This window comes from Narcine bancroftii, chromosome 2, assembly GCF_036971445.1.
Source record: "Narcine bancroftii isolate sNarBan1 chromosome 2, sNarBan1.hap1, whole genome shotgun sequence".
In the NCBI taxonomy this organism is placed as follows: domain Eukaryota; kingdom Metazoa; phylum Chordata; class Chondrichthyes; order Torpediniformes; family Narcinidae; genus Narcine; species Narcine bancroftii.
This window is the reverse complement of record NC_091470.1, coordinates 15,774,145-15,791,516: the sequence shown is the minus strand read 5'-3', so window position 1 is coordinate 15,791,516 and position 17,372 is coordinate 15,774,145. Positions and strand designations below refer to the sequence as shown.

At 50.4% G+C, this 17,372-nt stretch overlaps 2 protein-coding genes across 9 annotated transcripts in view; one reads left to right on the top strand and one right to left on the bottom strand.

Annotated features, from left to right (window-relative positions):
• Nucleotides 1-9,356, bottom strand: part of LOC138753231 (centrosomal protein of 128 kDa) — a 539,432-nt gene extending 530,076 nt beyond the window's left edge. For 3 of the 7 annotated variants that reach the window (XR_011351051.1, XM_069915968.1, XM_069915969.1), the window contains exon 1: nt 9,150-9,354. The gene's annotated coding sequence lies outside the window, so the exon portion shown is untranslated. Of the gene's footprint in view, nt 1-9,149 lie in introns of all 7 variants that reach the window. The other 4 variants (XM_069915965.1, XM_069915964.1, XM_069915967.1 and 1 more) reach the window with 2 other exon arrangements.
• A 19-nt stretch (nt 9,357-9,375) lies between these two features.
• Nucleotides 9,376-17,372, top strand: part of tshr (thyroid stimulating hormone receptor) — a 67,604-nt gene continuing 59,607 nt past the window's right edge. For both annotated transcript variants that reach the window (XM_069915977.1, XM_069915976.1), the window contains exon 1: nt 9,376-9,550. In XM_069915977.1, the coding sequence (XP_069772078.1) occupies nt 9,516-9,550 (35 nt within the window). In that variant the 5' untranslated portion in view covers nt 9,376-9,515. The remainder of the gene's footprint in view (nt 9,551-17,372) is intronic.

Genomic DNA, 17,372 nt, shown 5'->3' with positions numbered 1-17,372 from the left:
GGTGGTGGGTTTGTCTCCCTGGTGCCAGCGGTGAATGATACCACATAACACCCCCCAATCCCACCCTGGGCCCAGCTCAGTGGGTGGTGGGTTTGTCTCCCTGGTGCCAGCGGTGAATGATACCACATAACACCCCCCAATCCCACCCTGGGCCCAGCTCAGTGGGTGGTGGGTTTGTCTCCCTGGTGCCAGCGGTGAATGATACCACATAACACCCCCCAATCCCACCCTGGGCCCAGCTCAGTGGGTGGTGGGTTTGTCTCCCTGGTGCCAGCGGTGAATGATACCACATAACACCCCCCAATCCCACCCTGGGCCCAGCTCAGTGGGTGGTGGGTTTGTCTCCCTGGTGCCAGCGGTGAATGATACCACATAACACCCCCCAATCCCACCCTGTGCCCAGCTCAGTGGGTGGTGGGTTTGTGTCTCTGGTGCCAGGAGTGAATGGTACCACATAACACCCCCCAATCCCACCCTGTGCCCAGCTCAGTGGGTGGTGGGTTTGTCTCTCTGGTGCCAGGAGTGAATGGTACCACATAACCCCCCACCCCCCCCATCCCACCCTGGGCCCAGCTCAGTGGGTGGTGGGTTTGTCTCCCTGGTGCCAGCGGTGAATGATACCACATAACACCCCCCAATCCCACCCTGGGCCCAGCTCAGTGGGTGGTGGGTTTGTCTCCCTGGTGCCAGCGGTGAATGATACCACATAACACCCCCCAATCCCACCCTGGGCCCAGCTCAGTGGGTGGTGGGTTTGTCTCCCTGGTGCCAGCGGTGAATGATACCACATAACACCCCCCAATCCCACCCTGTGCCCAGCTCAGTGGGTGGTGGGTTTGTGTCTCTGGTGCCAGGAGTGAATGGTACCACATAACACCCCCCAATCCCACCCTGTGCCCAGCTCAGTGGGTGGTGGGTTTGTCTCCCTGGTGCCAGCGGTGAATGATACCACATAACACCCCCCAATCCCACCCTGTGCCCAGCTCAGTGGGTGGTGGGTTTGTGTCTCTGGTGCCAGGAGTGAATGGTACCACATAACCCCCCCACCCCCCCCATCCCACCCTGGGCCCAGCTCAGTGGGTGGTGGGTTTGTCTCCCTGGTGCCAGCGGTGAATGATACCACATAACACCCCCCAATCCCACCCTGGGCCCAGCTCAGTGGGTGGTGGGTTTGTCTCCCTGGTGCCAGCGGTGAATGATACCACATAACACCCCCCAATCCCACCCTGTGCCCAGCTCAGTGGGTGGTGGGTTTGTGTCTCTGGTGCCAGGAGTGAATGGTACCACATAACACCCCCCAATCCCACCCTGGGCCCAGCTCAGTGGGTGGTGGGTTTGTCTCCCTGGTGCCAGCGGTGAATGATACCACATAACACCCACCAATCCCACCCTGTGCCCAGCTCAGTGGGTGGTGGGTTTGTGTCTCTGGTGCCAGGAGTGAATGGTACCACATAACACCCCCCAATCCCACCCTGTGCCCAGCTCAGTGGGTGGTGGGTTTGTGTCTCTGGTGCCAGGAGTGAATGGTACCACATAACACCCCCCCAATCCCACCCTGTGCCCAGCTCAGTGGGTGGTGGGTTTGTCTCCCTGGTGCCAGCGGTGAATGATACCACATAACACCCCCCAATCCCACCCTGTGCCCAGCTCAGTGGGTGGTGGGTTTGTCTCTCTGGTGCCAGCGGTGAATGGTACCACATAACCCCCCCACCCCCCCCAATCCCACCCTGGGCCCAGCTCAGTGGGTGGTGGGTTTGTCTCTCTGGTGCCAGCGGTGAATGGTACCACATAACCCCCCCACCCCCCCCAATCCCACCCTGGGCCCAGCTCAGTGGGTGGTGGGTTTGTCTCTCTGGTGCCAGCGGTGAATGGTACCACATAACCCCCCCACCCCCCCCAATCCCACCCTGGTCCCAGCTCAGTGGGTGGTGGGTTTGTCTCTCTGGTGCCAGCGGTGAATGGTACCACATAACCCCCCCACCCCCCCCAATCCCACCCTGGGCCCAGCTCAGTGGGTGGTGGGTTTGTCTCTCTGGTGCCAGCGGTGAATGGTACCACATAACCCCCCCACCCCCCCCAATCCCACCCTGGGCCCAGCTCAGTGGGTGGTGGGTTTGTCTCTCTGGTGCCAGCGGTGAATGGTACCACATAACCCCCCCACCCCCCCCAATCCCACCCTGGGCCCAGCTCAGTGGGTGGTGGGTTTGTCTCTCTGGTGCCAGCGGTGAATGGTACCACATAACCCCCCCACCCCCCCCAATCCCACCCTGGGCCCAGCTCAGTGGGTGGTGGGTTTGTCTCTCTGGTGCCAGCGGTGAATGGTACCACATAACCCCCCCACCCCCCCCAATCCCACCCTGGGCCCAGCTCAGTGGGTGGTGGGTTTGTCTCTCTGGTGCCAGCGGTGAATGGTACCACATAACCCCCCCACCCCCCCCAATCCCACCCTGGGCCCAGCTCAGTGGGTGGTGGGTTTGTCTCTCTGGTGCCAGGAGTGAATGGTACCACATAACCCCCCCACACCCCCCAATCCCACCCTGGGCCCAGCTCAGTGGGTGGTGGGTTTGTCTCCCTGGTGCCAGCGGTGAATGATACCACATAACACCCCCCAATCCCACCCTGGGCCCAGCTCAGTGGGTGGTGGGTTTGTCTCCCTGGTGCCAGCGGTGAATGATACCACATAACACCCCCCAATCCCACCCTGGGCCCAGCTCAGTGGGTGGTGGGTTTGTCTCCCTGGTGCCAGCGGTGAATGATACCACATAACACCCCCCAATCCCACCCTGGGCCCAGCTCAGTGGGTGGTGGGTTTGTCTCCCTGGTGCCAGCGGTGAATGATACCACATAACACCCCCCAATCCCACCCTGGGCCCAGCTCAGTGGGTGGTGGGTTTGTCTCCCTGGTGCCAGCGGTGAATGATACCACATAACACCCCCCAATCCCACCCTGGGCCCAGCTCAGTGGGTGGTGGGTTTGTCTCCCTGGTGCCAGCGGTGAATGATACCACATAACACCTCCCAATCCCACCCTGTGCCCAGCTCAGTGGGTGGTGGGTTTGTGTCTCTGGTGCCAGGAGTGAATGGTACCACATAACACCCCCCAATCCCACCCTGTGCCCAGCTCAGTGGGTGGTGGGTTTGTCTCTCTGGTGCCAGGAGTGAATGGTACCACATAACCCCCCCACCCCCCCCATCCCACCCTGGGCCCAGCTCAGTGGGTGGTGGGTTTGTCTCCCTGGTGCCAGCGGTGAATGATACCACATAACACCCCCCAATCCCACCCTGGGCCCAGCTCAGTGGGTGGTGGGTTTGTCTCCCTGGTGCCAGCGGTGAATGATACCACATAACACCCCCCAATCCCACCCTGGGCCCAGCTCAGTGGGTGGTGGGTTTGTCTCCCTGGTGCCAGCGGTGAATGATACCACATAACACCCCCCAATCCCACCCTGTGCCCAGCTCAGTGGGTGGTGGGTTTGTGTCTCTGGTGCCAGGAGTGAATGGTACCACATAACACCCCCCAATCCCACCCTGTGCCCAGCTCAGTGGGTGGTGGGTTTGTCTCCCTGGTGCCAGCGGTGAATGATACCACATAACACCCCCCAATCCCACCCTGTGCCCAGCTCAGTGGGTGGTGGGTTTGTGTCTCTGGTGCCAGGAGTGAATGGTACCACATAACCCCCCCACCCCCCCCATCCCACCCTGGGCCCAGCTCAGTGGGTGGTGGGTTTGTCTCCCTGGTGCCAGCGGTGAATGATACCTCATAACACCCCCCAATCCCACCCTGGGCCCAGCTCAGTGGGTGGTGGGTTTGTCTCCCTGGTGCCAGCGGTGAATGATACCACATAACACCCCCCAATCCCACCCTGTGCCCAGCTCAGTGGGTGGTGGGTTTGTGTCTCTGGTGCCAGGAGTGAATGGTACCACATAACACCCCCCAATCCCACCCTGGGCCCAGCTCAGTGGGTGGTGGGTTTGTCTCCCTGGTGCCAGCGGTGAATGATACCACATAACACCCCCCAATCCCACCCTGTGCCCAGCTCAGTGGGTGGTGGGTTTGTGTCTCTGGTGCCAGGAGTGAATGGTACCACATAACACCCCCCAATCCCACCCTGTGCCCAGCTCAGTGGGTGGTGGGTTTGTGTCTCTGGTGCCAGGAGTGAATGGTACCACATAACACCCCCCAATCCCACCCTGTGCCCAGCTCAGTGGGTGGTGGGTTTGTCTCCCTGGTGCCAGCGGTGAATGATACCACATAACACCCCCCAATCCCACCCTGTGCCCAGCTCAGTGGGTGGTGGGTTTGTGTCTCTGGTGCCAGGAGTGAATGGTACCACATAACACCCCCCAATCCCACCCTGTGCCCAGCTCAGTGGGTGGTGGGTTTGTCTCCCTGGTGCCAGCGGTGAATGATACCACATAACACCCCCCAATCCCACCCTGTGCCCAGCTCAGTGGGTGGTGGGTTTGTGTCTCTGGTGCCAGGAGTGAATGGTACCACATAACACCCCCCAATCCCACCCTGTGCCCAGCTCAGTGGGTGGTGGGTTTGTGTCTCTGGTGCCAGGAGTGAATGGTACCACATAACACCCCCCAATCCCACCCTGTGCCCAGCTCAGTGGGTGGTGGGTTTGTGTCTCTGGTGCCAGCGGTGAATGATACCACATAACACCCCCCAATCCCACCCTGGGCCCAGCTCAGTGGGTGGTGGGTTTGTCTCCCTGGTGCCAGCGGTGAATGATACCACATAACACCCCCCAATCCCACCCTGTGCCCAGCTCAGTGGGTGGTGGGTTTGTGTCTCTGGTGCCAGGAGTGAATGGTACCACATAACACCCCCCAATCCCACCCTGTGCCCAGCTCAGTGGGTGGTGGGTTTGTCTCCCTGGTGCCAGCGGTGAATGATACCACATAACACCCCCCAATCCCACCCTGTGCCCAGCTCAGTGGGTGGTGGGTTTGTGTCTCTGGTGCCAGGAGTGAATGGTACCACATAACACCCCCCAATCCCACCCTGTGCCCAGCTCAGTGGGTGGTGGGTTTGTGTCTCTGGTGCCAGGAGTGAATGGTACCACATAACACCCCCCAATCCCACCCTGTGCCCAGCTCAGTGGGTGGTGGGTTTGTGTCTCTGGTGCCAGCGGTGAATGATACCACATAACACCCCCCAATCCCACCCTGGGCCCAGCTCAGTGGGTGGTGGGTTTGTCTCCTTGGTGCCAGCAGTGAATGATACCACATAACACCCCCCAATCCCACCCTGTGCCCAGCTCAGTGGGTGGTGGGTTTGTGTCTCTGGTGCCAGGAGTGAATGGTACCACATAACACCCCCCAATCCCACCCTGTGCCCAGCTCAGTGGGTGGTGGGTTTGTCTCCCTGGTGCCAGCGGTGAATGATACCACATAACACCCCCCAATCCCACCCTGTGCCCAGCTCAGTGGGTGGTGGGTTTGTGTCTCTGGTGCCAGGAGTGAATGGTACCACATAACACCCCCCAATCCCACCCTGTGCCCAGCTCAGTGGGTGGTGGGTTTGTGTCTCTGGTGCCAGCGGTGAATGATACCACATAACACCCCCCAATCCCACCCTGGACCCAGCTCAGTGGATGGTGGGTTTGTCTCTCAGATGCCAGGAGTGAATGATACCACATAACCACATAAGGTAGTGATCATGGGAGATTTTAACTTCCCACACATGGATTGGGATACCCATACGGTTAGAGGGCTGGATGGGCTGGAGTTCATTAAATGTGTTCAGGATTGTTTTCTAAATCAGTTAGTAGAAGAACCGACTCGGGACGGTGTAATACTGGATCTCCTGTTAGGGAACGAGCTAGGTCATTAATGTTGGAGAACCAATTGGGTCTAGTGATCATAATTCTGTTAGTTTTAGGGTAGTTTTAGGGAAGAGCAAGGAGAGGCCTAAAGTTGAGGTTCTGGATTGGAAAAGAGCAAATTTTGAAGGAATAAGAAGGGATTTGGGGAGTATTGAGTGGGACAAGATATTTTCAGGTAAGGATGTTCATGAAAAATGGAGGATATTCAAAAAAGAAATTTTGAGGGTACAGAGTAGTTATGTCCCAGTGTGGATCAAAGGAAAGGCTGGAAGTCATAGAGAGGCTTGGTTTTCGAGGAATATTGGAAATTTGGTTAGGAGAAAAAGGGAGGTGTACAAGAGGTATAAAGAGCAGGGAGCTGAGAAGTTGAAGGAGGACTACAAGGAGTGTAGAAGGAATCTTAAGAAAGAAATTAGAAAGGCCAAAAAAAGGCATGAAGAGTCTTTGGCTGACAGAGTAAAAATAAATCCAAAGGGTTTCTATAAGTACATTAAAAGTAAAAGATTAGTGAGAGATAAAATTGGACCCCTTGTAGATAGCGAGGGCAGGCTGAGTGAGAAGTCTGTGGAAATGGGGGAAATTTTGAATGATTTCTTTGCCTCGGTATTCACTAGGGAAAAAAATGTTGAACCAGTTGAAGTAAAGAAAAATAGTGGGGAGGTCATGAAGCATACAAGGATAACCGAGGAGGTAGTGATGGCTGTGTTGAAAAAGATAAAGGTGGATAAATCTCCCGGACCGGACAAAATATTCCCTAGGACACTCAGGGAGGCTAGTGGACAGTTAGTGGGGCCATTAACAGAGATATTTAGGATGTCACTGGCCACGGGGGTGGTGCCAAAGGATTGGAGGGTGGCGCATGTGGTTCCTCTGTTTAAGAAAGGGTCCAAATGAAAACCCGGGAATTATAGGCCTGTAAGTCTGACGTCTGTGGTGGGCAAGTTGATGGAAAGTGTTCTGAGGGATGCTATTTACAAATTTTTGGAGGTACAGGGATTGCTAGGGAGTAATCAGCATGGTTTTGTCAGGGGTAGATCATGCTTGACAAACCTGATTGAGTTCTTCGAGGGGTTACAAAAAAGGTTGATGAAGGGAAAGCTGTGGATGTTGTCTATTTGGACTTTAGTAAAGCTTTTGACAAAGTTCCCCACAGGAGGTTAGGAAAAAAGGTGGAGGCATTAGGTATAAATAAAGAGGTAGTGAAATGGATTCAGCAGTGGTTGGATGGGAGGTGTCAGAGAGTAGTGGTAGAAAATTGTTTGTCCAATTGGAGGCCGGTGACTAGTGGAGTTCCTCAGGGTTCGGTCCTGGGTCCACTATTATGTGTTACATATATTAACGATCTGGATGTTGTTAGGTAAAAACATCATGAGCTGGGAATGTAGAGGGAGTCACCCAGTGCTGGGCCGTAGCAAGATGCAGTTGTGACCTTGTACTCTCAAGATAAGAGTGGGGATGACAAATTGATGTGCAGGAGGCTAGCAGAGAGGGACAGCAACAGATTATTCATTGGACAATGTCATGGTATGATAATTTACTAAGTACGTATCCTAAGGTATATAAAAAACACCACTTGCTGATAACGGCAGAATGCGCCTTCTCCAACTAACACTGTTAGTTGCAAGTGTTACAATGCGGCAATAAAGAACAAAGAACCTTGATTTCGACTCAGTCTGGTGTTTGACTCACTCATTCATGAACAAAGCAGACCTAACAATTTAGGGGTGGAGAATTGGATAAGCAAGTTTGCGGATGACACAAAGATTGGTGATTTTGTGGACAGTGAGGTAGATTACCGTAGATTAAAAGGTGATTTAGGAAGGCTGGAGGTGTGGGCTGAGAAATGGCTGATGGAATTTAATACAGATAAATGTGAGGTGCTACATTTTGGAAAGGCAAATTTAAATAGGTCATATACATTGAATGGTAGACAATTGAGGAGTGCAGAGCAACAAAGGGATTTAGGAGTTATGGTAAATAGTACCCTCAAGGCTGATACTCAGGTAGATGGTGTGGTGAAGAAGGCATTTGGAATGTTGGCCTTCATAAATCGGAGTATTGAATTCAAGAGTAGGGAGGTTATGATGAAATTGTACAAGGCATTGGTGAGGCCAAATTTGGAGTACTGTGTACAGTTTTGGTCACCAAATTATAGGAAAGATATAAAAGAATAGAGAGAGTGCAGAGAAGGTTCACGAGAATGTTGACAGGATTTCAGGCTCTGAGTTACAGGGAAAAGTTGTGCAGACTGGGGCATTTTTCCTCTGGAGCGTAGAAGATTGAGAGATTGAGAGGTGTTTAAGATTTTAAAAGGGACAGACAGAGTAAATGTGGATAGGCTTTTTCATTTAAGGGGGAGATTCAAACTAGAGGACATGGCTTAAGATTGAAAGGGGAAAATTATAAGGGGAACATGAGGGGAAATTTCTTTACGCAGAGGGTGGTGGGGATGTGGAATGAGCTTCCAGCAGACGTGGTCGAGGCGGGATCATTGGTTACATTTAAGGAAAGACTGGATCATTACATGGATAGGAGGGGACTAGAGGGATCTGGACCGGGTAATGGTCAGTGGGACTACGAGGGTGGGCATTTGCTACAGCATGGACTAGTAGGGCCGAACTGGCCTGTTCTGAGCTGTAAGCGGTTATATGGTTATATGATTATATAACCCCCCCCATCCCCACCCTGGGCCCAGCTCAGAGGGTGGTGATTTTGTCTTTCTGGTGCCAGGAGTGAATGATGCCACATAACCCCTATCCCCACCCTGGGCCCAGCGCAGTGGGTGGTGGGTTTGCCTCTCTGGTGCCTGGGCTGAATGATACCACGTCACCCCCATCCCCACCCTGGGTCCAGCTCAGAGGGTGGTGATTTTGTCTTTCTGGTGCCAGGAGTGAATGATACCACACAACCCCCATCCCCACCCTGGGCCCAGCTCAGTGGGTGGTGGGTTTGTCTCTCTGGTGCCAGGGGTGAATGATGCCACATAACCCCTATCCCCACCCTGGGCCCAGCGCAGTGGGTGGTGGGTTTGCCTCTCTGGTGCCTGGGCTGAATGATACCACGTCACCCCCATCCCCACCCTGGGCCCAGCGCAGTGGGTGGTGGGTTTGCCTCTCTGGTGCCAGGGCTGAATGATACCACATCACCCCCATCCCCACCCTGGGCCCAGCTCGTTGGGCGAGTGATGGGGGGGTTGCCATGTCACCCCCAGCCCAAACCCACCCTAAGTGACACCACACCCGCGTCCCTGCCACCATAAAATTCACTCCATTCTTGAAAACCACAGTCCAGGCCTCCCGCTTCACGTCCTCTTACCTTTAAGGCGCCGACTCGCCCCATGCCGACCCCTCCGTGAACATCCCCCTTCCGCTTCAGCCACCGCTCCGCGTCTCTAGCAACTTGAAATGTCCGCCTTCGCCCGGCCGCGGCTGCGCCCCGCGGCGCCCCCTGGGAAACGGAGTCCTCCCGTGGCTCCCCGTAGCGGAGGGAGACGGGCCACCCCACTCCAGCCCCCAGAAGGCATCGCGGCGGGCCGGCGTGGACTCGTGCCTGAAGAGAAATGGCGCCAAACGTCCCGCCTCCGGGCGGTGACAGGCGGAGCGCCAAGGAGTCAGTCCGGGCGGCAACTGGAGCTGGACGGAGCCTCCAAGAAGTTTGCTGGACAAACTCAGCAGGTCCCAGATGAGGGAACTGAGTTACAGGGAACAGTTAAACAGGTTCGGACTTTATTCCCTGGAGCTGGAAGAATGAGGGGAGATTGGGTGATGAGGGGGAGGAGGGTGGATGAGGAAACTCACACAGGGAGTGCTGGGAGTGTGAAGTGGTTCAATGCAGGAGCCTTTAGCATTCTTCAGAAGCATCTGGACAGATCCATGGGTTGGAGGGTGGGGCTGGGTCAGTGGGGCGAGGCGAAAAGAAGAGATCGGCGTGGGCGACAAGGGCGCTGTGTTGGCCAAGGTTTCAGGCTACGTCAAGGAATGAGGCGCCTCTCACATCGAGGCAGGTTTTTCTTCAACTTAAACGATGTAAACCACACATGTCAAACTCTGGCCCGCGCGCCAAATATAATTATATTTGGCCCGCAAGATCATTTCAAAAATGTATTAGAGGTGGCCCGCTGGCCGCCGCGCCAGTATAGCGCATGCACAGTAATACAACAAATCCCAGAATGCATTGGCGTCAGCCTGCTAATCGCCCCCACCTCCTCTGTTTACGTTGCAGGGTCTCACCGTGGACTCTGGTTTTGGGGCCTGGCCAGTCAGGGGAAGCCAAGGCCGCTTCCCAGCGCCCAGGACCGGAGGCCTCAGGCTTAACCTCGCAGGACCGTTGCCCACTCCCCCTCCCTGCCGCAGGCCGACCCGCGACTCACGGTGACGGGGCCGCTGATCCGCCGAGATGCCGCCCTGCAGCGAGAGCCGATGCCCCCGCACTGTCGTTGTCCAACCCGATCGCCCGCAAACCCCGCCCTCCCGCACACAGGCCTGAGTAAGGAGTATGAACTTTAATCTCAGGATAAAACGATCTTCCAATCGTTTCATGTCACAGTGATCAATATATTCCTGGTTAAAAATGGTCCTGCACCTGGATGCTCATTAGGCATAAAACTTGAAAAGTGTGTCAATCCAAGGATATCTGTACCAGTGGAAAAAGGGCATGGCAAATAACCCTGCTAGAGTTCATGCCCACAATCAGTCACCCATTGGATTGTTTCAGGAATCATGTTATTCTCCCACATTCTCAATAGCCCTCAGATTTTACTATTCGACAGCACACTAGCAACATTTGACAAATCCTCTATAGAGGAATATTATTGATTGAATATTTTATTTCTCATTTGTTAATGCTTCTGGAAAGAGTTTATCCAAAACTATTATTAAACATTTATTTTAATCAGAAAAAGTTTAACATTACATATGTTGAAAGAAGAGAAAACATGCAGATGTTGTTGAAAATTTTCAATAAATATTTAGTTCGGCCCTCGACTTAGTCCAAGTTTTTAATTTTGGCCCTCCGTGAATTTGAGTTTGACACCCCTGATGGGGTCCAGCTTCGAATTTAAGAGACAGTTTTCCACATTTCAAAAGCCAAACTTTGCCAATCACCTTCATCAAGAGAACGGTGTTGAAATCCAGAGGCACTAAAACCACAAAACTGAGCAGGTCCGACGGCATCCGTGGAAAGACAGTCAACGTTTCAGGTTCGGTGGGGGGAAAAGGATCTGTTTTTATTTCAGATTTCCAGCATCTGCAGTTTGATTTTTATTTTTTGATTTTCACCCAAAATGGCACATCCTGCCAAAATTCAGGTCTGCGTCTGTACTGTTCACACTGCTAATCACAGTTCAAAGTCCAGATTTATTGTCAGACTGTATATATGATATCCGTGAAATTCTTTTTCCTGTGGGCCAGGCTGAATTTCTGCCTAGCGGTAGTGCAAAATACTACTCAAGAAAAGAGAAAAATGTCAACAAACTGCAAAACGGAAAATAAATGTTCGATAATAAATAATGTGTAAAAATGAGTTTCTGATTGTGTTTATTGTTAATGGTGGAGGGGTAGCAACTATTCCTGAACCTGGCACCTATACCTCTTTCCAGATGCCAGCAGCAAGAACACCCTATGTCCTGGGTGGTGTGCATCCATGATGATTGTTGCTGCTCTCCAATGGCAGTGTTCCATGTAGATTTTCTCAATGGTAGGAGAGTTCTGCCTGTGATGAACTGGGCTGTACTCACAACAGTACTGCCAGGTTCAGCTCCAACAGGATCAAGTTTGCTGATGGCACAATGGTAGTTGGCCTCATCGGCAACAATGGTCAAGTCCACTTACAGAGTAGATAGGCTTGAAAAGTGGTGCAACAGCAACAACCCGAGACTCAATATAGACAAGACAAAGGAGATGATTGTGGACTTCAGGAGGACAAAGGACCACTCCCCACTACATATCAATGGCTCAGTCATAGAGAGAGTGGGGAGCACAAAGTTCCTTGGCATTCATTGAAAGGACAAGCTATCCTGGACCCACAACATCTCATTAGTCTGGAAGGTGTAGCAGTGTCTACACATCCTGAGGAGGTTGAGGAGTGCAAAACTACCAGCCACCATCCTAACATCATTCTACAGGAGCACAAGAGAGAGTGTTTTGGCTGGCTGCGTCATAGTATGGTATAGTAGCTGCAAAACATCAGATCAGAGATCAGTATGGAGGGTGATTAAAACTGAGCAGATCACTGAGTTCTTCCCTCTATCGATGACATCTCCAGGGAGCCATACTTAAAGTAAGCTCAGAGAACCATCGAGGGCCCTTACCATCCACTCCGTAATATCTTTGAGACACAGGAGCATAAAAACCAGGACTGCCAGGCTGGGAAACAGCTTCTTCCCGCAGGCAGTGAGGCTGTTGAACAATTCTAGAAACCAAAAAACTATATTTATTTTGGATTGCCCTACATCACCTTTGTTGACCTCACCAAAGCCTTCGACACCGTGAGCAGGAAAGGGCTTTGGCAAATACTAGAGCGCATCGGATGTCCCCCAAAGTTCCTCAACATGATTATCCAACTGCACGAAAACCAACAAGGTCGGGTCAGATACAGCAATGAGCTCTCTGAACCCTTCTCCATTAACAATGGCGTGAAGCAAGGCTGTGTTCTCGCACCAACCCTCTTTTCAATCTTCTTCAGCATGATGCTGAACCAAGCCATGAAAGACCCCAACAATGAAGACGCTGTTTACATCCGGTACCGCACGGATGGCAGTCTCTTCAATCTGAGGCGCCTGCAAGCTCACACCAAGACACAAGAGAAACTTGTCCGTGAACTACTCTTTGCAGATGATGCCGCTTTAGTTGCCCATTCAGAGCCAGCTCTTCAGCGCTTGACGTCCTGCTTTGCGGAAACTGCCAAAATGTTTGGCCTGGAAGTCAGCCTGAAGAAAACTGAGGTCCTCCATCAGCCAGCTCCCCACCATGACTACCAGCCCCCCCACATCTCCATCGGGCACACAAAACTCAAAACGGTCAACCAGTTTACCTATCTCGGCTGCACCATTTCATCAGATGCAAGGATCGACAATGAGATAGACAACAGACTCGCCAAGGCAAATAGCGCCTTTGGAAGACTACACAAAAGAGTCTGGAAAAACAACCAACTGAAAAACCTCACAAAGATAAGCGTATACAGAGCCGTTGTCATACCCACACTCCTGTTCGGCTCCGAATCATGGGTCCTCTACCGGCACTACCTACGGCTCCTAGAACGCTTCCACCAGCGTTGTCTCCGCTCCATCCTCAACATCCATTGGAGCGCTCACACCCCTAACGTCGAGGTACTCGAGATGGCAGAGGTCGACAGCATCGAGTCCACGCTGCTGAAGATCCAGCTGCGCTGGATGGGTCACGTCTCCAGAATGGAGGACCATCGCCTTCCCAAGATCGTATTATATGGCGAGCTCTCCACTGGCCACCGTGACAGAGGTGCACCAAAGAAAAGGTACAAGGACTGCCTAAAGAAATCTCTTGGTGCCTGCCACATTGACCACCGCCAGTGGGCTGATAACGCCTCAAACCGTGCATCTTGGCGCCTCACAGTTTGGCGGGCAGCAGCCTCCTTTGAAGAAGACCGCAGAGCCCACCTCACTGACAAAAGGCAAAGGAGGAAAAACCCAACACCCAACCCCAACCAACCAATTTTCCCTTGCAACCGCTGCAATCGTGTCTGCCTGTCCCGCATCGGACTGGTCAGCCACAAACGAGCCTGCAGCTGACGTGGACTTTTTACCCCCTCCATAAATCTTCGTCCGCGAAGCCAAGCCAAAGAAAAAAAATGTGTAGGATGTACTGTGTGTGTGCATCATGGTCTGGAGAGATGCAGTTTCATTGGGTTGTATTTGACAATCAGATGACAGTAAACTTGAAGTTCTACAATGGAAGTGTAGTGTACCATGCACATACGGCATACACGGAGTGAAACATGGAAGTCTGCAGATGCTGTGATTGTAGTCAAAACACAGAAATGCTGGAAGAACTTAGCCAGAATTGCAGCATCCATAGCGTAAGGGACACATGCAACATATTTTCTGTATGTAAATAAGAATGATTTTCAACCACTAAATTCAAATTTCTATAAATAATTAATGATTTAACATCCATAATTCATATTAAATTATTAAAACCTATATTACTGCCTTTATAACATCCTGAGTGTTTAGAGAAGCAAAAATGGCACTGAGCCATATATGAACAGAAGTACGGGACTAGGAGAAAGACATCTTCATTCTTGCTCTGCCATCCATCGAGATCATATCAGTCTCTATCTTCATTGAACATAATGACACTGTAATGAAGGAGGCCCAAGTCAGATAAGTTAGCAGGAAAAGGAATGGAGAATTAAAAGTGATCGAGTCTGAGTTGGTAATTAGGGATGGTCAATAAATTCCAATGCCTTTGACATTCACATCTGTGACTAATAGACTGGATTGAGTTGCAAGCGCAAGCTCACCTTCAAAGAATGAAGCACCATCTCAGCCGTTGGAGCGACGCTATTACAGCAACAGTAACCCGGATTGGAATTTGCCACTGTCTGTAAGAAGTTCGTATGTTCTCTCCATGACGAGGAGGGATTCCTCCAAGTCAAGTTTGTTATCATCTGAGTGTACAAGTGCAACCCGACAAAACAGCATTCTCCAGTCCTCGGTGCAAAACACACAGTCAGACAATCAGACATAACACATACAGACAAACAAGATATATTCAGGATAAGAATTCATCTATACAAATAAATTTGATTTCCTGAATATGAGTCAGATGATTAGTGTGGGCAGTTTCTTTGGTTGTTCGGCATTCACAATGCTCGCGAGAAGAAGCTGTTTCTCAGACTGGTGGTGCTGGTTCTGATATTCTTGTACCTCTTTCCCGATGGGAGAAGCTGTATGCGAGGTGGTAGGGGTCCTCCCTGATTTTGCAATTATACACTTTCTTTTACTGTATAGCCCTATTTCCCTTAATTCTCTTCATACCCAAAAATCCATCAATCATACTCAGTGAAAGCCTCAGTGCCTCTCTTATGTAAAGAATTCCAAAGATTCACTGTGCATGGGGTGAAGAAATTTCTTCAAAACCAAATTCTGAATGTCGAATCTGATATTTTATGGCAGTGATCCCTGGTTTTAAATAGTCCAGCCAGTGCAAACCTAGCCCGTTGAACTCTGCAGTTCAGTGTAGGTATCTTCCATTCTTCTAAACTCAAGTGAACGTAGACCAAGTCTGCTTAATCTTACCTCATAGATCCAACCAATCCCAGGCAAGAAAGTAAAAAAGCGTCTTTGTCCCAAACATTATGGAGGGCACTGTATATGTATGTCGGAATAACATGGACGGGGTTCAAATTTTCTAGCGGCATTTCAGTAGTTATGTAAAGTTTAATTAATGAGCAATGCTGTCTGAACTTATTAATAATTTTTGTAGTGTGTGTGTGTCCTAGCAACCACTCCCATAACAACACAGTAGCCACAAAGCAAACCCCTGAGCATGATCCCAGGGATAATATTCGCATGTCTGGAGAGATTCAGAAACATTATTTCCATACTTAATGTATAACAACCAACATTTCCAATGTCTGGTGTGCCACTGAGGAAATAATCTATTTGTTGGATGTGTTGTGTGAGATTAATGCCTCAAAAATAATCATAGCTTTCAACATTGAGAGAGCTGAAAGTATTAAGAGAAGGCAGATGCCTGAAATCTTCAACTTGTCTGCTTTTCTCCTTCCAAAGTCTGTTCCTATGATTTTTTTTCCCCTCTGTGAACTTTCCAAAGCTCCTCCTCATCTTTATCAACAGGATCTAAAAGCAAAAATCATTGACATGAATTGGACAATAACAATACACAAAAAATTATCCACTGGATGCTCAAGAATCCCTGACGCAAATCAACTGAAGGTCACTTGACGGGAAGATTCCACTGTGGGTTCAGCCTACTAATCCTAATGTTGAACCCTAATTCCCGTATCTTTGTTGAAAAGCTCCCTTTTGTGTAATTATTACAAAGAGATATTACAGCCTTGGTATGGCTTTGGTTACTAATTATGTAGAGCTGAATTTATCACTGCAGCATTGACAGAAGCATTATCTTCCAGATGGGACATAAAGTTTCCTATTGCCTCAAATCAATTAAACCCCTACTTGACACCTTTTACCCTTTCTTTTTTTCTTACATCTGTGTGCCCATCTGAATCTTTTAAATGTTCCTATTGTACCATCCTCCACCACCACCCCCAGAAATACATTGCAAGCGCCCACCGTGCTCTGTAAAACAAAAGGTTACCACTAATGCCTCTCCTAAACTTTCCTCCACTCACCTTAAACAGGTGCCCTCTGGTGTTTGCTATTGTCAGCCTGGGGGAAAAAATCTGGCTGCCACCCTTTCTAAGCCCCTCAGAGTTCATTTGGTAAATTATCTAATTCCTGTTTGTACAGCCATGCAGTGGATAAACTGGCTGCCATGTTTCTTCCGTTACAACTGAGATTATGCATCAGATTCCTTGCCTTTTGAAGAACCTTTGGTTGGGAGAGGCAATACAGATATGCAGGTTAAGACACGAAGCCCATTAATCTTATTCTTGATCCTAAATTGTCTAGATTAAAATAAATAATTCAGCAAAAGTTTGGGTGAGACAGAAATTAGAGGTCATGGGTTGAGGGAAACATGAATTACGAAGAAGGATCGCCAGAAGCTATAGCTTGTAAGGAGTTTGAGGAGATTAGGTGTGTCACAGAAGACTATCAAAAACTACAGATTATACTGTGGAGAGCATTCTGGCTGGTTGCATCATTTGTCTGGTACAGAGATGCCAATGCTTAGGACAAGAAAAAAACTCCAGAGCCTGCGATGCCTGTGATATCACGATCATCAGTCTTCACTTCATCAAGGACATCTATAAGAAAGCAGCCTCTATCCTCAAGAACCCCCACCATCCAGGCTGTGCCCTCTTCACACTGTTACCATTGGGGGAAAAAAGGTACATGAACCTGAAGACAAGCACTCAGCAGCACAAGGACATCTTCTTCCCTCTGCCATTAGCTTCCCAAATGATCAATGAACCACAGACGCTGCCTTACTTTGATTTTTTTCTTACACTATTTTTATTTCTTTTGTAATATGGTTTGTATAAACATTTGCACCGTGACGCTGCTGCAAAACAATGAATTTTGTGGCATGTTCATGACAATAAATTCTGATTCTGACATGAGGGGGGAACATCTTCACTCAAGGAATGGTGAGAGTGTGGAACGAACTGCCAGCAGAGGTGGTGGATGCAGAGAAGATTAGATAGCTATATGGAAGGGGTTGCAGGTTGATGGGATAAATCAGAATAAATAGTTTGGCACTGACTAGATGGGCCAAAGGGCCTATTCCATGGTCTAAAAACAAACTTTCAAAGAAAGCTCTTTTTTTCTAGTTTCATTCTGAAAATTAAACAGATCAGAGCAAAATCTACATCTTATATCAAATTGTACTTACCTTACCCAGCAATGGAATTTAT